At 43.0% G+C, this 25,334-nt stretch overlaps 1 protein-coding gene across 1 annotated transcript; it reads left to right on the top strand.

Annotated features, from left to right (window-relative positions):
- The first annotated feature begins 1,535 nt into the window (after positions 1-1,535).
- Positions 1,536-25,008, top strand: clpp (caseinolytic mitochondrial matrix peptidase proteolytic subunit). Its single transcript, XM_080724288.1, has 7 exons — positions 1,536-1,675; positions 6,741-6,842; positions 9,083-9,154; positions 11,065-11,161; positions 12,765-12,952; positions 21,662-21,767; positions 24,494-25,008. The coding sequence occupies exons 1-7, from the start codon at positions 1,664-1,666 to the stop codon at positions 24,709-24,711; spliced, it is 795 nt and encodes a 264-aa protein (XP_080580414.1). The 5' UTR covers positions 1,536-1,663; the 3' UTR covers positions 24,712-25,008.
- The last annotated feature ends 326 nt before the right edge of the window (positions 25,009-25,334 follow it).

Genomic DNA, 25,334 nt, shown 5'->3' with positions numbered 1-25,334 from the left:
CAACATGTTCTATCAATTGAAGGTGACAAGGCAACAGTAAAAAAAAAAAAAAATAGACACATATTAAAGTCAAAGCTATAACAAGATGTAAATTGATTTATAAAAATAAATCAATTTACAAATGGAACCCAAATGGGTCTGTAACTCTGAGAGTGTACACATGGGCCCAAATGGACACTAACGGGTCTGCAACTCTGAGAATGTACACATGGACCCAAATTGACCCTAATCTGTAACTCTGAGAGTGTAAAAAGTGGATTTGGTTCCATATGTACACTCTCAAAGTTAAATTAACATTGAGGATTTTACAATGATTATGTGGGGTCCCAGAGTAAAAAAATAAATAAACAACTGGTATTTTTGTTTGGATTTAAACATACGTTTTTATCTATTTTTTCATGCCAATAAAACCAGTGGTGTAAGTAACTAAGTACATTTACATAATACTGTACTTGAACGAGTAGTTCACCCCCAAAATGTTTTTTTTCCCTATTGATTACTCACGCCATGGAGACTTGAGTTCAATCATATTTTTTGTTTTTTGTTGAATGAAGACAATAATTTGATTACAATAAATGTACCCCATCGATTATGGGGACCTGAATGCATTTGGGTCCCTATCCAGAATTAATGGGGGTAAATTTACTATTTAATCAAATTATTGTCTTTGAAATGTGACACATACAAAAACATATTATTGAACTTTTATTTTTATTATTATTATTATTTTTTTTACTATATCTACTGCATAGTACTGTGTTCTACTGTGTCCGTCTCATTCAATGTTATATGAGATACTTCAATGGTTTCCTACAAATAAGCCAAGTGCTTTCCTAGGATCTCCTTTTAGTTGACCTTGTACCAGTGAACTGTACCGTCATGAAACTGTACCTTTTTCTTATGCAAACTTCTAATAAAGTCTTCAATCAATCAATCAATCAATCAATCATTCAATCAATCAATCAATCAATCAATCAATCAATCAATCAAACTCAAGTCTCCATAGCGTCAATCAATAGAAAAAAAAAAATTTGGGCGTGGGGGGAGTAGTTACTCCTTAAGTAAAATGTTGAGGTATTTGTACTTTCACTGCAATTATTTGAATGTTAGTTTACTAGTTACTTTGTAGAATGATTATTATTATTATTACAAAACATATATTAACCTCTTCAAACCTAGTTTGGCCTTTTGAAAACAGCTGATCTACAAGCTCAAAATGTGCAGCAATGCAACACATTGTGAGCTTGTAGATCTGCTATTTTCAAATATTGTATACATTCTATAACTTGTGAAATGGGACATTCTGCGTAAGGAGTAGGCTACTTTATACTTTAGTACTTTAAGTAGCCTATATTTTGATACCAATACTTTTGTACTTCTACTCAAGTACATTTGGAATTCCGGACTTCTACTTGTAAGGGAGTATTTCTGCATTGCAGTATTGATACTTTTACTTGAGTCACTCATTTGAGTGCTTTTTCCGCCACTGAATAAAATGAGTGCGCTGCCTCCATGTGGCCGCTAGATGTCAGCGATGGACCAAGAAACTACAAACCAGAAGACCAAGACCCCGGAAGCAGAAAGTCTCGGCAGACTGTTGACTGTAAAAGGAGTGGTTCCGGTGTGACAACGGGGTTAAAACATCACGTTACATCACATCGACATGCTGATCAGAGTGAGTATTGGACCCCAGACTGATTAGTTATCAATCAAACCTTATTAATCAATGCCTGGTTCATTCATGCTGATAGCAGTGAGAGAGTGGACGGAGTGGACATGGTCTGTCAGATCTGATCTTTAGGACTGAATATGCACACTGTCTGCAAGTTAGTGGTCACTCTTGTGTTCTTCAGACGTCGCCGAAAAACAGCCGATCCTCAAGCCCACACGATCGGCTGTTTTGTCGGCAAGCGACGCCGTTGTACTTTGGGGTATAAAACAGGACAACCATCTAGTGTGTGTGTGTGTTTTGATTGATTGATTGATTGATTGAAGGCTTTATTAGAAGTTTGCATAGGAAAATGTACAGATTCATGACGGTACAGTTCACTGGTACAAGGTCTACTAAAAGGAGATCCATGAAAAGACTAAGCTTATTTCAACAGGAAACCATTAAAGTATCTCATATAACATTGAATGACAGACAAATAGAACACAGTACTATGCAGTAGATATGTAAAGAAAAAAGAAAACAGTAGGTCTATACAATCAGTAAGTACAGTATATACAATATATACAAGGAAGGGGCAGGTAACAGTAAGTCTAAACAATCAGTATGTACAGTATATACAAGGAAGGGGCAGGGAGGGTAGGGTTGGGCTAGGTTTTTTACCAGTTGCGAACGGCTGCTGCCTGTAAGTGGTTTTTCAGGGCATTTTTAAAGGATGCTAGTGATCCACACTCCTTTATGGCCTTCGGTAAGGCATTCCACATTTTTGTGGTGTAGCAGAAGAACGAGTTCGACCCTTTCTTTGAGTTGACTCTGGGTTGAACGTGATCTGTGGCACTGCCTCTGGTGTTGTAATTATGGACATCCTTAACGTTTATAAAGTATTTTGACAGGTACTTGGGTATCATAGTGGTGTGGTGTATCTTGTACACCAGGCCCATTGCAAGTTGCTGTACTCTGTCATCTACTCTGAGCCACCCTACTCTTAACTGGTGAGTAGCGGTGAGGTGAGTCTGATAGGGAAGGTTAAGCAGGACCCTAATTAGTTTATTTTGGACTGTTTGGAGTTTAGTTTTAAGGGCTTGTGGGGCGTCACGATACCATACGTGGACTCCGTAGTCAAAGAGGGGCTGGATTATTGCACCAGCTATGGTCTTCAGTGTGTTGAAGTTGACCATTGGGGCGATCCTCTGTAGGAAACGAGTTCGTTGGTTGATTTTTGTTATTACTTTTGAAGTCATCTTTTCGCTGGAAAGATTAGCTTCAAGGATACATCCTAAGTAAGAGATTTCGTTTTTTCGTGTTATGACCTTGTCACCCACTTTGATTGTGAAGTCATCTACCTTTTTGAGATTATGATTTGATCCAAAGAGGATGGACTCGGTTTTTCCCAGGTGAATTGATAATTTGTTGTCGTTAAGCCATGTGCAGATCTTACTCAGTTCAGAGTTAAGTGTCTTTTCAACCTGCAAGTGGTCCTTGCCCGAGACTAGGAGAGCCGAGTCATCCGCGAACAGGAACAGGTTGCAGTCGCAAGCAGATGCCATGTCGTTCACGTATATTAGGAACAACAGAGGTCCCAGTATGCTACCTTGAGGAACACCACAGCTTACTGGGAGGGGGGGGGACAGGGTTCCGTTAATCTCCACCACCTGTTCCCTCCCCACCAGGTAAGATTGCATCCAGCTCACTGCTGCGCTGTCAAGACCGATGGCTTTTAGTTTCTCAATCAGAATAGCATGATCCACGGTGTCAAATGCCTTCTGGAGGTCCATCATGACCATGCCACTATATTTGCCCTGATCCGCTTCGCGTTTGATTTGGTCAGTCAAATAGAGAAGGCATGTGTCAGTGGAATGGGATTTTCTGAATCCAGATTGGAACTCGTAAATCAGATTATTCTCATCGAGATAACTTGCAATCTGTTCGTAGACTATTTTCTCCATGACTTTGGATATGGAGCTAAGAATGGAAACGGGGCGGTAGTTTCCAGGGTCTAGTTTGCTACCTTTTTTGTGCAGGGGGGTTACTTTTGCTAGTTTGAAGTCCTGGGGGACATGACCCTGTTCGATGGAAAGGTTAATTATGTGGGTAATGATTGGAGCAATGGTGGCGGCTGAATCTCTGAGAAATCTAGCTGGGATTTTATCAAGGCCAGTGGCCTTGTGCTGAGGTAGGGCGCTCAATTTTTTAAACACTTCATCAGTTGTCACTGTGGAAAGTTTAAAGCTGTCTTTTCTGACGCCCAGTTTTTTGTAGAATTTTTTAACAAATTCTTCACCATACCGCCCAGATGGGGCGACCAGTCTTTCGACCAGTGAACGGGCTGTGGTGGTAAAGGTTTTGTTAAGATGGGTAGCCACTTCTCCTTTGTCAGAAATGAGAGCGGCGTCCGTTTTGATGTTTTTGTTGTGGCATATGGTTTTTGATTTTAAGCCTAATTGGTTGTTAAGCAACTTCCATAGGTCTCGTGGTTTGTTTTTGTATTCCTCGATTTTGTCGTCGATGTAGTTTTTTTTGGCGGATCTAACTAGGGCGGTTGTCTGGTTTCTAAGTTTCTTGCATTGAGCAGTAAGATGCTCAATGTGGATTTTGAGGTCATGGTTGTATTTTTTTCTAAGCTTTTTGCAGCACTTTCGTTTTTCATCGTATTTTTTGTCTCTGAGTTTAGCTGATTCTGCAATATCTGAGTTATACCATGGCTCTTGGCGGGCTTTAACCCTGGTGGTATTCAAGGGGGCCACGTCGTCTAGAGCATTGGTCAATTTGGTTTTAAAACCACACCATGCTTCTTCGACATCTGTACACTGCAGCTCTGGGGAAAAGTCTACCCCCGCTAGTTTGAGATTAAAAGCCTCACTGGAGTAGTTCTTCAGGCTTCTAGCAACGACAGTTCTGTGGCCACTAGCCTTGGGTTTGTGTGTGTGTGTGTGTGTGTGTGTGTGTGTGTGTGTGTGTGTGTGTGTGTGTGTGTGTGTGTGTGTGTGTGTGTGTGTGTGTGTGTGTGTGTGTGTGTGTGTGTGTGTGTGTCAGAGTCAGAGGTGGCTTCAAAATGTACTTAAAGTACACAAGTAGAAAGTACTCATTGTGCAGAATGTCCCATTTCAGTTTCCAAACATACACAAATCGTTTGGAAATAGCAGATCTACAAGCTCACAATGTGTAGCATTTTCAACTGGCCGAAATACATGATAAATCTGGTGGAGTAACAGTATTGGAAATTGAAAATGCTCAAGTAAAGTAGGCTACAAATACCTCAAGATTACTTAAAGGACTACTGTCACCTAAAGGGCTACTGTCACCTAAAGGGGTACTGTACAGTATTTAAGTAAATGTACTTAGTTACTTTCCACGTGTGTGTGTGTGTGTGTGTGTGTGTGTGTGTGTGTGTGTGTGTGTGTGTGTGTGTGTGTGTGTGTGTGTGTGTGTGTGTGTGTGTGTGTGTGTGTGTGTGTGTGTGTGTGTGTGTGTGTGTGAGATGTGTAATGTAATGGAATGCAATGCAGTGATTTTTATCCAATGAAGGTTTTTGCAAGTTACTACATACAGTAGTTCATGTCAAGGACCCTCAGATTTATAATAATGTATTCGGCCACAGACCCCCACCCAACCACCACCACCTGAGAATAGGTATGGGACGATATTAAGCGATATTATCGTTTATTTATAAAAAAAAAAAATATATATATATATTTAATTTATTGTGATATTGTCCTCCATCATGCACTGGGATCAATTCAGTTTTTTATTTGCCGAGCTGCATATCTGGTACCACTTAAACCCTCTATAATTGGTAAAAGGTACTTCTAATATATATATGTACTCGATACATTCTTATTTCACTCTCTATCAAATGTCTTTGGCAAATGTTCCGCCCCAGGATAACGGATATTGGGGATATTTTGATTATCGCGATAATATTGTAAATCACGATCTCTTTGGTCAAAATAATCGTCATATGACATTTTCATATCGTCCCATCCCTACCTAAGAATAGTCTGAGCCAGGGAGACCCCCGAACAAGATTTGTAACTTTCAGAGATAACATAAAACCTTCAAAGTTTGGTTGTTTTTTTGGGTGAAAATAGCAGATCTACAAGCTCACACATAAGCCCACAATTATTACATAATAATCTAATCGAATTATTTGACATTAGTCATAATCGTCATAATTGTTTCCATGTTAAAAAATGTTGATATATTTTCAAACATACAGCAGTGGAAATAGCAGATCATACAAGCTCACAAAGTATACATTTGTCGAATACGTCAGTAATTTCTTTGTATATTTAGGTTATGTGTCATATCTGCCATGTGCAACTTCAAACCCTACAAGCAAAACAGAAATGTAATTGTCAACAACAAAGACAGTTAAATTGGTAATCGCAAATTATCTGTATGACAATTAATCATCAATTTAAATTTGTAATTATGACAGCTCTAGGTCATGGGTCTATTAACTATTTGAACCCTATCGTCCATATTCTGAGAACTTTACGCCTCGCTCTGCGAGGCGTTGTGAACTTGTAGATCGGCTATTTTTGGCAAAGTGCATGCGTTTTGCATCATGCAAAACACATCACTAGTACATGCTAAAATACTAACATATCTTAAAAAAAAACAAAAAAAACAGATTGAACACAAAAAAATAACTCAGGATTGTGTTGATCGTGTCCCAAACAACAATGAAATAAGATCGGGTTGTTCCAGAGGTGAAATGGCCCTTTAAGTTGACAGTTCAAGTGGTTAAATGTCTGAAAACACAAATTGACATGAATCCAAAATACACTGATGATTGTGCTGTCAAACTATATGGAATCTATGAAAAGGTTGTGGGGGCCCCTGTTTCTTCTCTCTCTCTCTCAACTGAGGGGTCCTTGGCCTGAAAACATTGAAGACCCCTGCTGTAGGTATTAATAAAGGAAATTGCTTTGCTTTCCTATAATGTAAGAGTATTAATCCTGTGTGTGTGTGTGTGTGTGTGTGTGTGTGTGTGTGTGTGTGTGTGTGTGTGTGTGTGTGTGTGTGTGTGTGTGTGTGTGTGTGTGTGTGTGTGTGTGTGTGTTTTCAGAGGGTGTTGCAGTGTGGAAGCACAGCGTTCAGGTGCAGCAGAACATTCCATCACAGCCCTCAATGGAAGAGTCCTCTCATCCCCATAGTGGTGGAGCAAACGGTTTGTTCTCTTATGTCACCTGTGGGTCGGGACCCCCAGAGGGGTCCCCAGATGATTAACTTAATGTGCAATATAGATTTCTCACTCAAAAGTGTATAGAGGGTATCTGCACATTTCTAAAGTTACAATTCAAGGACTTTTTAATACCAATTACACATTGGCCAAATTGTCAGAAATTGTGACAATAGCCGATCTACAAGCTCACAACGCCTCGCAATAGATCTGCTATTTTCAAAATAGAACCGTGTTATACAAAATGTAATGCCTCAACTCTTAGTGCTCGTCAGGGTGGGGGGTCCCCAGTTAAAAATGTTTTTCAAAAATCAGCCTGATGTTTGCGCTAGAAGAGGGCCATCTGAGAAATGAGGGGTGGGGGTTGTGGTTTGCCATCCAAGGAATGTGTGTGCAAAGTTTGGCATTGATGGGGCCAATGGTGGCGGAGATATGAGTAGGGCACAAAGTGTGACGTGACAGACTGTCTGACAGCCGGTGGCTGATAATATTTGGAATTTATCAATATCAATTCAGTTTAAAGGACAACTTTGTTTTGTTTTTTTACAACAAGGGTTCATTAAGGGTACAACATAAATGTATGGTGCTATGAAGTACAAAGTAATTCAGGGGTGCCTTGGATTAAAACAATATTTACAAAGGTGACCTGAACCCAAAACCTTTGAGAACCACCACACTACGTCACTTTCATTTAATGTCCGCAGACCATCGAGGAAAAAGCATGTTGGCTTCAACTGGTGCAACAAATGCTATCGGCCGGAGACTCCGGTGAGATTTGCCGGGTAGTGTATGGGGCATAGAATGTCCGCGTTGGCTCTAGAGTACCATGTCGAGGAACGTGCACACATAGACATCAAAGGGGGCTTGAACCCCTGCCCTTTTGTCCATCTGTAAAAAGTGCCCTCTCCAGACCAGGAATGCAGTTTTTACTATGGTGAAAGAAATGCAAATGTTCTCTTTCCCTGCCATATCTGAAGGCATCATTCAAGAGAAATGCCTTGTCCAAACTCTCCTGAACTTGAACGCAGCATTCTTGTGTTGAAAGAATCAGCCTCTCTGTGTAGAAATCCATGCTGTTACGCCATATCTCCAATATTGACTCGATTATGCTTAGTTCAGTGTGGTATCAAGCACCGAAAATAGCCGACCTCCAAGCTCGGGATGGCCAACGGTTAACCGTTACAGTTTAACCGATAAGAAATTGGTTGCCGGTAAGCACTAACGGTTAATGGTGACCGATAAAAAAAGAAAAGCAACCCATTTGTCACACCAAAAGCCCCGTACACCAATATCTATGCAACATCAAGTCATCAACCATGCAACTATACGCGATGTGGTCACACATTTCTGGACACCAATGTCTGTGTAACATCCATGCATGCATGCAACTGCGAGTCTGCACGCTTGATTTGGAATCGTACACTAACTTGTTCATCAGGAAACAAAATGCTCCGATTGGATTTTACAAAACAGACCCCCTTCACATTAAATCCTGTTTTAGAAGAGCTTAAAACAAAGTTTCTAATGTTACATGTTGATGACGTGTGGAATGCTAAAGTCGTCTTGGTTACAGAGTAGGCTTTGCGAAAATAACACAAGCTCAGAGTCGCAATGATCGCTGCATCAGCACACACAAAACACGGGCGGCAGCCAGGGACGTGCAGAGAATGTTAAAGAGGCAGGGGCTGACATTTCTAAAGGGGCCTTTTGGTGGACAATTCTCTTGAATGCAGCCTTCAGTTATGGTATGGAAAGGAGACATTTGCATTTATTTTTTTCCTTTTTTAAATAGCTAAAATAGCCACTTTTTGAACACATTTCTTTAACGGTTAATGGTTATTTAACCGATAAGGCCTTACGGTTATCGGTTAAGAAACATTCTCCATTTGGCCATCCCTAGTTGTGAGCTTGGAGTTCGGCTATTTTCCACCAAAAGGCCCTTTTAGAAATGTCAGCCCCTGCCTCTTCTCTGCACGTCCCGGACCGTGTGTGTGTGTGTGTGTGTGTGTGTGTGTGTGTGTGTGTGTGTGTGTGTGTGTGTGTGTGTGTGTGTGTGTGTGTGTGTGTGTGTGTGTGTGTGTGTGTGTGTGTGTGTGTGTGTGTGTGTGTGTGTGTGTGTGTGTGTGTGTGTGTGTGTGTGTGTGTGTGTGTGTGTGTGTTGCCAGATTAACACTGCCTAATTTGATAAGTCAGTTGTCAATAATAACAATAATGTTTTGTCTTGTCAGGGACGAGGGGAGAGAGCGTATGACATCTATTCCCGTCTGCTGAGAGAGAGGATCATATGTGTCATGGGACCGGTGAGTGAACGCAACCATTTAAACCCTCCATGCTGGTCCAAGTACACAGAGACCACTCCAGTGTCTGATGTCTCTGCTAAATCTCTTAGCCAATTCCATGCTTTATTGATGTTGGTACCATAGGAGAGATAACAGGTAGAGATGTGCCGATTGATCGGTGAGTGATCGCCATCGGCCGACAATGCTCCTATCGGCTTTGATCGGTATGGCTTTGCCGATCTAGTGGCAAGAGGCGCACATTGTGAAAATGGCCGATCTACATGCTCACACACGAGGCGTTGTGAGCATGTAGATCTGCTATTTTCACAATATTTATCTGCGGAACCGAGTCACATTAAATGTAATACCTACAATTCCAAGTTCTTGACGGGGTTCAAATATGTTTATTTTGGGGGTCACGGCCTAAAAAGGTTTGAGAAGCCCTGGTATAGAGCATTAACAAATTCATCCACCAGGGGCATTGACAACTCATTCTTATGACTTCCTATCTAGCCAAGCATTATAAACTATATATATTTTTAAGAAAAAAAAATCATTTTAATTTATGGATTTGACGCTGTGATCGGGAATATCGGTATCGGCAGATACTGATTCCAGTTGATCGGTGATCGGTATCGGCCCCAAAAATCGCAATCAGAGCATCTCTAATAACAGGCAAACGTTAATCAGAATAACAATTCTTCTTCATTCTCTAATTGTGTAGACTTCTTGTAAATTAATGAATGCAGATGTTTAATGCTTAACAATCATCTCAACTGTTGAGAGTGTAAAATGAAACCAAATGGACCAGGGTAAGTGTCCATTTGGTTTCATTGTACACTCTCAAGAGTTAAAGGTCTATGAGGGTCCATTTGGTTACCAACTCCATTTAGCTGGGGATCCTGGAACCCCCTCAAGGACCACTGGTTTAACCTATTAAGACCTGGAGTCATTTTATGCTTTTAACTATTGAAAAATAGCAGATCTACAAGCTTGCAGCGCGGCACTCGGTGCCACGCTGTGAAAATGTATGCAAATGCAATATTTGAACACATGTATTTTTAAAGCGAACATTTGTAACTCAAACTTTGCTTCTGGGGGGTCCCTGGTATTAAATATTTTTTTAGATAGGGGTCCGTGGACAAATACATAATCATTTTGGGGGTCTTTGAAATGTTTTAGCACCACTGACATAGAAACATATTTTTTTTTCTGAAACCTGTTAGGATTTAGGAGACCTTTTAGGAATCGGGTCAACATTTTCAAAGCACTAATTTTCTTGATTTTTCTAAAATAGCAGATCTACAAGCTCGTGTGAGCTTGTATATCTGCTATATTTTATAATTAAAGCATAAAATAATGGTTAAAGGACAACTTTGGTTTTATACAACAAGGGTTCAAATTTTAGATTGTAATTAGAGAAAAGAAAAAGTGAGTGTTAAAATGTTTTCATTTGCTTCGTTCTATTATATTGTTTTATCGCGTTTACCGCGCTAACATGTGGGCATGCGTACGCATGGGGGCATGCGTACAAGTGGCTCAATATGTCTTTTTAGACACAGTAAGCCAGCAGTTTCTTTATTGCTATTTACAGTAACACTTCTAGCCCCCATAAGTCACATCCAAACATGAAAAGTTGCGTTGTATCTTGGAAATGGGCTTATTCTGTGTAAAATGTCATATTTAGCCACTTGTACGCATGCCTCCAACCACTGAAATAAGAATCTCTAAAACAATAGAAAGAAGTAAATGAAATGATTTTAACACTCATCTTTTATATTCTTTAATTACAATCTAAAATATGAACCCTTGTTGTAAAAAAAACTAAAGTTGTCCTTTAAAGTGATAATGCGTAATAATGCCACTGCCCCGCTGCATTAACCAAGGTCTCCTGTCTGTCTGTCTGTCTGTCTGTCTGTCTGTCTCCTCAGATTGACGACCAGGTGGCCAGTCTGGTTATTGCCCAGCTGTTGTTTCTACAGTCAGAAAGCAACAACAAACCCATCCATATGTACATTAATAGTCCTGGTAAGAAATTAATTATACAAAATCTATCTATAAATGCGAGAAATCTCTGTGAGTACAGTATGTATGTATGTATGTGCCCCGCGTATCTCGAGAACCGTTCGTCCCATGTATGTATGTATGTATGTATGTATTTATGTATGTATGTATGTGCCCCGCGTATCTCGAGAACCGTTCGTCCCACCGGCTTCAGATTCGGCACGCGCGTTCCCCGCCGCAGCAGGGAGTGCAGTGCCCGTTCGGAATCTCCGTATGCGGAGATGATTGTTGACATCAGGCTGTTTCTGAGGAAACCGGCAAAAGCGCTGACTCATTGTGACATCACTTCATAAAAGGCTCTGACATCACGTACTCCACATGAGTACAAAAAATCTCTGTGAGTGTGTATGTATGTATGTAATCCACGTATCTCGAGAACCGTTCGTCCCAGCGGCTTCAGATTCTGCACGCGCGTTCCCCGCCGCAGCAGGGAGTGCAGTGCCCGGCCTCGACCCGACCCGATATGCGATTTTCCAGAAGCGGCGCGAAAGTTTCGGATCCTCCGTATGCGCTGATGTCCGCTAGGCAATAACCGAACAACGGGTATGATGGGTATTGTCTCTAAATGGACACATGCAAACAGATAAATGGGGTTTGCGTTAAAGGGTGGGGCATTCATTCCCTATTTACATAATTCCCGAGTAGGCCGGTCCCCGACTAGACGATTGGCCACCCGAAGGGCAGAGATCTCCATATATGGGCATAAAAGGGACACAGACAGACAGATACAGAGATCTCCATATATGGGCATAAAATGGACGCAGACAGACAGATATCTCCATATATGGGCATGATATCTTCATATATGGGCATAAATGGACACAGGCAAACAGATGGTCAAAACGGGTCCTACGACAACAGGTATAATGGGGGTTTGCATGAAAGGGTGGGGCATTCGTTCCCTATTTACATCGTTCCCGAGTAGGCCGGCACCCGACTAGACGCTTGGCCGCCTGAAGGGCAGAGATCTCTATGTATGGGCATAAAAGGGACTACAGACAGATACAGAGATCTCCAAACAGGTCGTATGACAACAGGTATAATGGGGTTTGCATTAAAGGGTGGGGCATTCATTCCCTATTTACTGTACATCGATCCCGAGTAGGCCTGGATAAGTCCCGGAAAAGTCGCGCTGTGATTGGCCAGTAGTCACTTTGACTGACAGCGGTCCCTTAGTTTTTCCAGGATGTCCGGACTACAGCTGTTGCACGTCGCTCCAATGAACTGCAGAGGCGAACGAGGCATCTAGCTCTTTATATCCGTGTATTCCCAGGTCAGCTGCACAGGTGCAATGCATTATTGTTAATTGTGGCACGTTTACTAACATGCCAAGTTTAGCAGCACTTGAACAACCATTCCAGGCTGCCATATCCAGCCCAAGAAACCGTAGAAACGGGGAAAATTTGAATGTATGCTACTTCTTAAAATAAATGTATCATGCCTGTTGCTAAGGTATGGCAACATGACTGGTGACTTAGCAAGACTTAGCTTAGCTTTTTCTGAACTGACTACTGGGACCACCCCCCATGTTTTGTTTGTGTGTTTGTCCTCCTCCCGTGCCCTCTAGGTGGCGTAGTGACGTCGGGCCTGGCCATCTATGACACCATGCAGTACATTCTGAACCCCATCGCCACGTGGTGCGTGGGCCAGGCCGCCAGCATGGGCAGCCTGCTGCTCACTGCCGGCACGGCGGGCATGAGGCACTCCCTGCCCAACGCGCGCATCATGGTGCACCAGCCGTCAGGAGGAGCCAGGGTGAGTTTCAGTTTGGAATACATTCATTAGGCTGGGAACGCGTCTAACCCAATGGTTCTCAACCTGTGGGTCCCCAAATTATTTTGGGGGGGGGGGGTCCCCAGATGATTAGTTTAATGTGAAACATTGTTTTCTCACTCAACAGTAAACAAACCAACATAAAGTTTAAATGTATAGAGGGTGTATGCACGTTTCTAAAGTGACAATTTAAGGAAGTTTTAATACCTCTAAAATGACAAATTAAACATTCGTCAAACTGTCGAACATTAGAGGCAGAAATTGTGAAAATAGCACTTGTGAGCATGTAGATCTGCTATTTTCACAATAGAACAGAGTTATCCACAACTTTCCATCGTCCCCTCGTGCATTGCGCAGAAGGTGTGCGGCGGCTTCCGGCGCCGCAGCCGAGTTTGATCTACAAGCACACAACGGTTGCATCTGCGACGCGACGTGAGCTTGTATGCCTGCTGTTAACTGGAAGTGTCCCGCAGATAATGCTACAGTAAATTCTTGCGGAAACAGGTGGACACAAAATGTAACGCCTCAACTCTTAGTGCTCGTCAGGGTGGGGGGTCCCCAGTTAAAATATGATTCTTTTTGGGGGTCGCGGCCTGAAAAGGTTTAGAACCACTGGTCTAACCAATATTTTATGCTATTGAAAAATAGCAGATATACAAGCAGATAGCAGATTTTCACGGGACAAAACTACAATGTGACGTCATTCAGAGGTTCACAGTGGCAGTATGAAATGCTGAAATGGTGCTCTACAGCAGGGGTTTTCAAAGTGGGTGACGGGGCACCCTGGGGTGCCGCGAGGTAATTTGATAATATTTGGAATTTATTTGGACGCTTGAAAAAATATTTAGTTTCATTTTAAACTTGAAGTACAAAGTTATTTTCAGTCAGTTCTAACCAAAATGGCCATTATCTCAACGTTTTCCTATGCAACATAATCACTAAAATATCGTCACTGTCGGGCAGAAACCGCGTATCTCCATGTTTCAAATGTGTACGTCTTTTGGTAAAGCAAAGCCCTGCTTTATCATACAAGACTGTTGCACAAAACTAGTGAAAACAGCCGATCTAGTGCTTGTAGATCAGCTGTTTTCACTAGTTTAGTACATTTTATAGATGATAAATACAAAACGAACGGTTTTGGACATACAAGGTTTCCACCCGACAAGGACGATATGCTCTAAATATAAGGTGCTGGGAGTGAGATTTATAATGTAGGGGTGCCTCGGATTAAAAAAAATATTCACGGGGTGCAAAACAGTTTGGGAACCCCTGCTCTACAGACGGGCAGCGGTTGCCACCGGGGCTCCCGCTTGGATCTGCGGGGACCGTGCCGTGGTGATACACAATCCATCTCTCTCCGCCCGCGTACGCATGCACAAACGAGCGCGCTCGCAGGGATTTTCACGCTCGCCTCGCCGCCTCTAAACTTTGCTGCGCGGCCGAACTAGCCGCCCGCCTCTCATTGAAAATGAATTACTAGGAGGCGGTGACCGCATACCGTCTAGAACCCACTTATGTCTCTCCAACTTCTTTTTTTTGGTGGTGTACAGGTTTTGATTGATTGATTGATTGAAGAATTTATTAGAAGTTTGCAATAGAAAAAAGTACAGTTTCATGACAGTACAAATCACTGGTACAAGGTCAACTAAAAGGAGATCCTAGAAAGCCGAGGCTTATTTCCACAGGAACCACACTTTAAGTATCTCATATAACATTGAAAGACAGACGGATAGAACATAGTACTTTATCTAGGATAATATCAGGGAGCCTTAACACAATTACTGCCTTTTAATCTGAAGGTTGCTAGGTGCCTTGGTGCCGCGCCGTTTCCTCCGTCGGCCGCCGCTTTTATTTTGAAGGGCCGGAAGGGGGTTGTTTTTGTTTTTTTTGGATTATCACTTGACGGCAACGATTACGTCATCTAGTCACATGACAGTGTGAGCCCAGAAGAGAAACATGGCTGCGCCCAGCCGTGTGTATTGTTTACATTAGACCTGGCTCAAAATGGCTCAAAATGTCTCTCTTGGAGTAAATGAAGTCTCTTTATGGGCCTCTCAATGGATTTACTATGGAGGACGTTCACTTCGCGTGCACGCCCGACGTGCGTTGTAAACAAATCGCGGACATTACCGATGCGGGCGGGTGCGGATCGACGTACAGTAAGTAATAATAACTTTACTGTATATACAGTAAGATTGACAGTCCTCACCGTCAACGGTGCCATGGTGTTAACCCTTTCAATGACGGTGAGGACTGTCAAGGGCAGCAGAACAGTTAATTGTTCTGCTGTGGTCTGCAGCTGCCCTCTCTTTTATCGCTAATGATAACGCGCGTCAAAGCCAGGGTGAGAAGTACAAGTACTTGTAGATCTGCTATTTTTGAAGTGTCGTGAAAATGTGTGCACATTTTTGTTTTTAAAGCGAACATTTGTAACTCATAGTTAGCTCCTGGGGGGTCCCTGTAACTAAATATTTTGAGATGGGGGTCCGTGGCCAAATACATATCATTTTGGGGGTCCTTCACATGAAAAAGCTTGAGCACCACTGACATAGAAACATGCGTTTTTTTCAAAAAAACCTTTATTAGAACCTTTTATAGAATTGAGTCAAAGACTTGCACAAATGTTCAAGATTTTTAAAATAGCAGATCTACGAGCTTGTAGATCTGCTATATTTTTAAAATGGGTTAATATAATAGGCTCCTTGCACAACAGCCATATCCAAACTTTGTGACATTGTGACTCTTGGTTTTGACCAATCTTTCTACTATAATAGACAGGTCAGCTCCTGGTGTTGTTTAAGCATGTCATTGATAGACTCTCACACCACTGCTTCTACAGATTCCTCCTTTCACACATACATCGCTGCATTTCCACCCTACATTAGCTGCTTTCCCTGAACGTATTGCACTTGAACGATGTCCAATTAAACAAAACAATAATTTAATGCTATGACGCGAATTACATCATACATCATACGAATTACATCATAGTCCATTAGAAACCTTCCGGCCGAAACACAGACTTACAAATAGTTCCACTGTGCAGTGTACTTACGAGTGTAGTAGGCCTACTGTGTCCCCTGGTGGCAGGAACAGTGTAGTGCAGACATTACGACACACACACACACACACACACACACACACACACACACACACACACACACACACACACACACACAAAATACATGAAGAAACAGTGCTTTTTGTGGGCAACATGGCTTGGAGCAGTTGTGCGTGTGTGCATGTGAGCACGCGAAGCGTGCGATTTCTAGATATGAGTGGACGCGAATTTCTAGTTTGACTAATTAAGGGTCAGTCTGTTCCATTCTGGTCAAACAGAGTCAGGGTGATGATATTGTGTATGTTGGCTCACTGGAAACTCTGCTAAGCCAGTGGGTCTTAAAGTGTGGTCCAGGGTTCCAAATGGCCCCTTACGGGTGTTTAAAAGGATTCCTGGCTAATACAACAAATATGCCTTAGTACACTATAATTGTCGTCTATAACTACAATGTAAAATTTAAAACACCTTCAATATTTTATTTCTTCTAGAAATAGCTAATCTTTCACTCAATAGGGGAATTGCCTGTCGCAAGTTGATGATGTCATAAAACCATTTGTGATCTATCTCTATGGAATTTATGGCATGCATGTGCAAAAGAAAAAAAAGAACACACACATTTGAAATATTGATTTGATGCTCATATTAACCATAGGAAGTATTACGTTTTTTTTTTTGCATTTATGCATGCCATAAATTCCATAGGGATAGATCACACATGGTTTTATGACATCATCAACTTGCGATTTCCCCTTATTGAATGAAAGATAGCTAAGAAATAAAATATTTAAGGTATTTTTAATTTTACACTGTAGTTATAGAGGACAATTATAATGTATTAAGGCACATTTGTCGTATTAGCCAGGGATCCCTTTAAATATAACAGTGGAACCAGAATGGACACAAAACTAGGGCTGTTACGATTATGTTATTATTGTTATATTATATATATATATATCAGAGGTTGCGCTAGGATTTTTAACAGCCGGTCACCGTGACCGGCATGATTAAAATTTATCGGACATCTGATAAAAATACCGGACATAATAATTTTAATGCATGGATGACAAGCAGGTGCAAAAACATAGCCAATAACAACAGTTTAAGTCCTGCTGTATAGTTGGGACTGAACTAATTGAATGTAAAGGAGTAGTAGGCTGTACAAAAAACATACAGCTTCCGAAGCTGTATGTTTTGATGATGATCGATCATCTTGCATAAGGAAATTAATTATATTGGACTACTCACGCAGGCTGTGTGTTTGCACAGATACTGCATGGTTTCATAACAAGTTGTTTCTGTTCTGCATCATATTTCAGGCCAACACATAATAATGTACAGAATAATGAGAAATAGTCTGAAAGTGGGGTCTGCGCAATGTTTCATAGGTTGATAGATTAATCTGGCCAGAAAGGAATCAATTATAGACTACTCACTAGTATGGTCGAGTGGTCACGATCATCCTGCATCTCTGTTATGCAACTTTGGGAAGGTTGAAAATGCTTTGGTGGTGATCTTGTACAGTTTCCATAACATCTCCTCATAAAGAACTTCAATCGAGTGTATAAAGTTTGTTTTATATGGGTTGTAGTTGTCCTGCGTGCCTTCAATAATTCCCATGGGTTCACAGTGCGCATTGCAAAATGACGCTGAAATGGACTGCTGTCTTCTCTCTCCCCCAGCGCCCCATTCGCAAATTAATGTTTAGGCTAAACAGTTCTGATAATACAACTTATTTTTGACTGTCCATTCATGTACTATAACTTAAACTGCGCGCTCATATTCCAAAACCAAGGCAGCTCATAGAGAGCATAGCGACAACATAACAAACCGACAACTAGGCCTACCCAGCAACAACTATCATTTCCTGTCTTACCTTCACAATAAAGTGTCTCCCGTTCACCTCCCAATGCAGCTTATTTCACACAGGTTATTCTTTACAGGAAAAAGTGTAACTTAACCCGTGTGTGTTTGTGCAACCAGACGTGCATGTGAGAGAGAGTGATGAGGGAGAGAGAGAGAGAGAGAGAGAGACATTGAGAAAGAGAGAGAGAGAGAGAGAGAGATTTGCGGTGAACTGCCGTGTCATTTTCAATCGGTCCTTATGTCCGATGAGGTTTATATTTTCCGGTCTTTGTCATTATAAATCGGTCAAATCCGGCAATTTCCGGTCTAACGCAATCTCTGATATATATATATATATATATATATATATATATATAGTTATATTTTATTTTTTTCATAAAAGTTGAAATGTAGGGGACACAGTGGTGCAGTCGGTACTAGTGCTGTTGCCTCACAGCTAGAAGGTCCTGGGTTCAATTCCCTCCAGGGGGACGCTGTGGGCGCTGGGTACACACCTCCATTCCGAAACCCCACCATTCCGAAGATTGACTTCCATTATTCGGAATGGTGGGGTTTCCCATTGTTCTATAAGACCCCACCATTCCGAAAATCAGAAACACCACCATTCCGAATATGCAGTTTCATTTTCACCCACCTCCATCCACCCCCACCAACCTCCACCCACTTTCACCCACCTCCACCCACCCCCACCCTCTCTCAACCTCCACCCAATTTCACCCAACTCCACCCATCTCCACCCACTTCCACCCACCTCTACCCACTTTCACCTACCCCACCCACCAGGGCCGTAGCACGTCTAATCGGCGCTCTAGGCGAGCTCTCTCGAATCGCGCGCGCGCGATTTTTGCGCGTTTTTGGGCCGTTTTTAGTTTTTTTGTTGTTTTTGTTGGTTTTTTTTTGGGCCGGTTTGGATGACTGTTAAATAATATGAAATTTTCTCGGGTTTTGGCGTGATTTTTGCCTGTTTTGGGTCAGGTTGGGTGGATCATTAACACATCGGATGCCCACGTGGTGTCTACAAGTCAATTTCTTTGATGTCGCTGGAGGCCCACGACGCGTTTGACGCGTTGTACAGTAAACTAAACTGTACTGTAGCTACTGCACTTGGCTACCGCGGTGATGAAACAAACTCCATTTCCCAACATGCAGCGCGCAATTACGTCACCCGGACGTGCTGTGTGTCTCGTTGACTTCCTGTTTAGCGGCTGCACAAAAATGCTGTTTTCTCCGGATTCTCTTCCTTTTTTAATTTTTTTCTCAAAACGGCAGCCTCTTCTACATGCCGTAACACAAACACTGTGGCTTAGAAATGATAAAAAACGGTCCTGACTGAAAGAAAAGATTTTCGCGAAATAAACAGGACATACTCGGATTACATTTACTCGGATTACTTTTCTCGCCAGTACTCTCGCCGGTAGGTAAAATGACGCGTTGCCATGGGCACCAGCAAATTAAGACCTCAAAACCACGTGGGCACTGTCCAACAACATGATGCAAAAATGTCAAGCCAGCCAGCCTGCTGGAAACAAGATCACTTACCCAACCGTCGATGCTTCAGGGCAGGCAATTCACATACTAATGAACAACAAGATAAATCCGTTGCGATTCCAGGGCACTGGTAACTTTACAAAACAGTGACGCTTCACTTCAAGCTCCCAGCCCTGTGCTGTGTGGCGCCCCCTTTGATGAAGAGTGCGGGGGCGGGGGTATAGTACCAATCTCATTCACCTCGCCCTGTTACGGCCGAGCCGACTCGAGTGAGTGCACAGGCAGGCAGCAGGCTGCAGAGTGCAGACACTGAGAGCTCTGCCTCTGACGCTCGAGTTTTTATGATTGATAAAAAAAAAATTGACACACATAGTAAGCAACTGGGTCGTATTGGTGAGATAATACCAATAGAGGGGGCGCCGAAATGTTTTTTTTCTTTTTCTATTTTATAATATAAAAAAAAAAAAAACACTCCATTTCGGCAGGCGCCCCCTTGAGATCGGCGCTCTAGGCGACCGCCTATACCGCCTATAGCTAAAAACGGCCCTGCCACCCACCCACGTCCATCCACCCCACCAACCTCCACCCCCACCTGTACCCACATCCACCAAGTTTCACCCAGCCCCACCCACCTCCACTAACTTTCACCTACCTCCATCCAGATCCCATCCACCCACCCCACCCACCTCCACCCGCTTTCACCCACCTCCACCTACTTTCACTCACATCCACCCATTTTCCCCACCTCCAACCATTTTCACCCATCCCCACCCACCTCCACCCAATTTCACCCACATCCAACCAGTTTCAGCCACCCCCACCTACCTCCGCTCAATTTCACCCACCTCCATCCACTCCATCAACCTCCACCTACTTTCACCCAGCTCTATTCACTTCCCCCCACCTCCACCCACTTTCACCCAGGCCCACCCACTTTTACCCAACTCCACCCACTTTCCTGCCCCTTGGAGTCAGGTGAAAGTGGGTGGAGGTGGGGGGGCCAAAGTGGGTGGATGTGGGAGAAAGTGGGTGGAGTTGGGTGAAAGTGGGTAGAGGTGGATGGGGGGGGGTAAAAGTGGGTGGAGGTGTGTGAAATTGAGTTGAGGTGGCTGGGTTAAAGTGGTTGGAGGTGGGTGGGGGGGTGAACGTGGGTGAGGTAAAGTGGGTGGAGGTGGGTGAAAGTTAAAATAATTTAAATTTCGGAATGGTGGTGTTTCGGAATGGTGGGGTTTCGGAATGGAGGCCCGTCCCCGTGGGGGGTTGGGGGTGTCAACGCCCATACCGTAGGTGGCGTTGGCGATGGGCCTTTCGGGGTGGAGTTGGCATGTTCTCCCTATGTCGCCTAGGGTAGGTAGGTACCCTCACAAAAAACATGCCGTAATCCTGGTCTCTACACTGCCTCCCCCTGGCCAGCCGGGGCACCTGATGGAGGGGAAAGGAACTGGTTGGAATAACGTGTTCCATCCACGTCCAACAGGGGAAGATTCCCCCTGTCAGGTGATAAGAAGTGGCCCGCTCACTCCTCATGCACTGAAAGAAGCATGAGCTCAGTTCAGTTCGGTGCTCTCCCCATGGTTGGCAGAGCGCAGCGCTCAGGATTACAGCTTAGGCAATTGGCACCGGATGAAAAATGGGTTACAAAATTGTGGGATTTTTTTTAACCCATTTAGGCCTAGAATTATTGAATGCTTTAGCAATTGAAAAATAGAAGATCTACAAGCTCACAGCTTGTAGATCTGCTATTTTTGAAAAAGTCGTGAAAATGTGTGCAAATCTTTGAATATATGTATTTTTAAAGCGAACGTTTGTAACTCAGATTTTGCTTCTGGGTGGTCTCTGGAACTAGATATTTTGAGATGCGGGTCCGTGGCCAAATAAATATCAGTTTGGGGGTCCTTCACATGAAAAAGTTTGAGAACCACTGACATAGTCTCTCAAGAACAGACTAACTGAGCTCCAGTTAAGCGAAAAGGACTTTTTCTTTGACGATGGCTTGCCAGATTGCTGACATAGAAACATAGGTTTTTCAAAAAACCTTAGAAGGATTCAAAAGACACTTATAGAATCAAAATTCAAATTTTCACCATTTTTTCAAAAATAGCAGATCTACAAGCTGGCAGCGCGGCACTCGGTGCCGCGCTGTGAGCTTGTATATCTGCTATTTTTGTAATAGTTAAAGCATAAAATAATGATACACAATAATGTGTACCCGTTCTAAATGGGTTTTAAATAACGTTGAAATGTGGAGCTACAAGGTGTGTTTGTACGTGTCCATGCAGGGCCAGGCCACAGACATCGCCATCCAAGCTGAAGAGATCCTCAAACTGAAGAGTCAGATCAACAGCATCTATGCCAAACACACCGGCCAGCCCCTGGAAACCATCGGTACGTTACTAGGGGTGTCACAAGGGAGGAGAAAGTGGGACTGAGTTACTAGGGCCCAAGGTGGAGGGGCCTGGAATTCTTTTATTGCAACCGTCAGGTCGCAGCTACTATCAAAGCCTCGACCAGCTGTCCGTCTGTCAGTCTGTCTGTCACACGTCACACTTTTGCCCTGCTCATATCTCCGCAACCGTTGCCCCCCGATCCATGCCAAATTTTGCACACACACTCCTTGCCTGCCAAACCACAACCTCCAATCAATTCTCACATGGCCCTCTTCTAGCGCCACCATGAGGCCGATTCTTGCAAAACACATTTTTGGACGCAGCTCCTACAGATTTTGCCCTAAAATCACACAAATCGGTACACACTTGCTCTACACTCATGTCATCAACATGGATATGTCCCATATAGCGCCACTATCAGGCTGATTTTTCAAACAAATTTTTGGACAATGCTTCTACAGATTTTGCCCTAAAATCACGCTGCGACCTGGCGGTCGCTTATCTCCCGATTAGGGAGTCTTACTGGTACTTAACACTTCAACAATAGCAGATATACAAGCTCATAGCGCGAGTGCCGCGCTGTGAGCTTGTAGATCTGCTATTTTTGAAAAGTCATGAAAATGTGTGCAAATCTTTAATTATGCATTTTTTTAAGCGAACATTTGTTACTCAGATTTTGCTTCTAGGGGGGTCCCTGGAACTAAATATTTTGAGATGGGGGGTCCGTGGCCAAATACATATCATTTTGGGGGTCCTTCACATGAAAAAGCTTGAGCACCACTGACATAGAAAAATATTCAAAGACTTAACGATTTCACGATTTTTTGTTCACGATTTTCGAGTGCCGCGCTGCGAGCTTTTATATCTGCTATTTTTCAATAGTTAAAGTACCCAGGGCCCAGAATTTGGTGCGACACCCCTGTACGTCACTGTACAGTAGGGCATTCACGAATAGTGATTTTTAGTATTCGAATTATTCAACCTCAAAGTATTCGAATAGTCGAATATTCGACAGGACTGGCCAAACTGTCAAATATTAACTCTCCTACTGCCAGATTATTTATTTATTTATTGGGTCTGGTGCCATCAAAAAGCGGCTTACCTTTGCGACGTTATAGTAGATAGACAGACATTTATTTTTTATTTTTATTTTTATTTTTTTTATTGTGCAATAGTGCACTTTGGTCTGCCAGGCAGCAGAGGGCGGCGTCATGCGAGAATGAATGTGAATTTGCCTGTTATGTGTTGAAGAAGAAGAAGACCAGTCACTGGCCACAGAGCCTTACAGCCAGAGGAAATCAACGAGGAAGTGAATTGTTCTCCGTTGATGTAACGCATAATGGATTTTTTACACCATCACCGCGGAAAATGTGTTTACAGTACACGGCCGCGCGACCCCTCATCAGCTTACAGTCATCAGACGAACGAACGAACAAGCGCCGTATTGGCATCGAGGTTCTGTAAAAAATGGGGCGAACGTTAACGTTCAAAGCGTGGGGAGAGTTAAGTAAGCAAGAGGCGAACATTGTTTTTATTGTATTTCATTTTTTCCATTTTTCCAAATAATTATTTAAAAGAACTGAAAAAAATTATCTAAAAAACACGGCCTGCTCACGTATTAGGATGTATGAGTCACCAGAAAAATAATTGGTGTTTTTAATGAATATATTATGGTTAAAATGGAGTTTGAAGTTACAATGGGTGTGTATGTGGAAAAAAGCCCATAAGTTGTTTCCCTGTTGAAAGTGGAATATCCCTTTAATATCGCCGTTGTCTACCTGTTGATCTTTCCTCGTTTGCTAGGAGTTGCTAGGAGACGAAATGACCCAGAAACAACACATCAGTTCCCCATTCGGTCCCATTCTTCTTCTGCAGAATAAATAAGCTTTCCTCCGGTTCTAGGTTTCCACAGCTCCACAAGGTCCCATCCACATGCACTGTAGTGGAGCCCGGGCGCAGCTACAACACAGAAGCAAAGCCACTGTGTCGCTCACATACAGTACTAGTATAGAATGCTCCGCGACGACACAGAGCACACGCACGGCAGTGTGCACGCGCAATCGCCCTAAAAAAACGTGGTAAAAACACTCAAAACAATGCTACAGAAGTGTATACTTATTAGGGAAAAGAAAACAGTTCTCCGTTTAAGGCACAGAAAGTGTTACGGTATGTAAGGCTTATTAGCCAGGGATCCTTTCAAGGTGTTTTAATCCATTTAGGGTTAGAATTATAAATAACAGGTCTACAAGCTCACAGCGCGCTGCAAGCTTGTAGATCTGCTATTTTTGAAAAATCATGACATTTTTAGCAAATCTTTGAATATCACATTTTTAAAGCGAACATTTGTAACTAATAGCTAATATTTGCTTCTGGGTGGTCCCTGGAACTAAATATTTTGAGATGGGGGTCCGTGGCCAAATACATATCATTTTGGGGATCCTTGACATGAAAAAGGTTGAGCACCACTGAAACAAAAAAAAAAACCTTTGAAGGATTCAAAAGACACTTATAGAATCGGGTCAAAATTTCACCATAAAAAAAAAGAAATAGCAGATCTACAAGCTTGTAGATGTACGAGCTTGTAGATCTGCTATTTTTCAATAGTTAAAGCATAAACAAATTATACGCAATAATGCGTACCCGGTCTAAATGGGTTTAATGTGAGGTGACTGTGGGATTCCCGTGTCATCATGTGTCGCCCTCTCTCCCCCCCCCCCCTCACAGAAAGCGTGATGGAGAGAGACCGCTACATGAGCCCCATGCAGGCGCAGGACTTTGGGCTGATCGACAAGGTGCTGGTGCACCCGCCGCAGGCCGGCCAGGACGAGCCGGAGCTGGTGCACAAAGAGGCCGCCGCCGCCTCGGTGAAGCCCGGCCCAGCCTCACCGGACCCCCCCGTAGCCCCCCCCTCCCAGGCCCCCACGGGGACCCAGGACCCCTAGAGCCTCCTCTGCCGTGGTCCTAACTGGAACTCACAACTTAGGGATGGGACGGTAAATCGCAATAGACCGTGTTCACACCGCGAATCATCTTGGATCACATGACCACATGGGGTGGGCGACGCAGCCAATCCGAAGCTGTTTTGTAAGGCAAGACCAGACCCCTAGAACGGGTCTTCAACGGGGGGTCCGGGACCCCTAGGGGGTCCCCAGAGTTACAACAGGGGGTCCTACAAATCTTTGAGTGATAGAAACCTTTTTTTCCTCCTTTTTTATATTAAGTACTTGAACCCAACGTCCATATTATGAGAACTTTAGCCAAAAATAGCAGATCTACAAGCTCACAGCGCCTCGCGCTGCGAGGCGTTGTGAGCTTGTAGATCGGCTATTTTCGGCAGAGAGGGGAAAAAGAGCAGACTAAGTACAGAGTAAAATGTCAAGTTTATTAAAGGTGATACACCATGAAATTTCCCTTTTCCTATTTTAAAACCTTTTTTTGGGGTCCCACTAGCAACTTCTATCCTCACAATGTCCCATTTCTGACCGCTGTGTCTTTCTCTGGTTTTGAGAAGGCGAAGGTTAAAAGTATCCCACGGGTACTCAAAACAGGCTATCCAGATTTGCTG

The sequence above is a fragment of the Nannobrachium achirus genome, assembly GCF_963921795.1.
Source record: "Nannobrachium achirus genome assembly, chromosome: 4".
NCBI classification, from domain to species: Eukaryota; Metazoa; Chordata; class Actinopteri; order Myctophiformes; family Myctophidae; genus Nannobrachium; species Nannobrachium achirus.
Note: the sequence above shows the minus strand (reverse complement) of the source record. Positions and strands in the feature narration are given on the sequence as shown.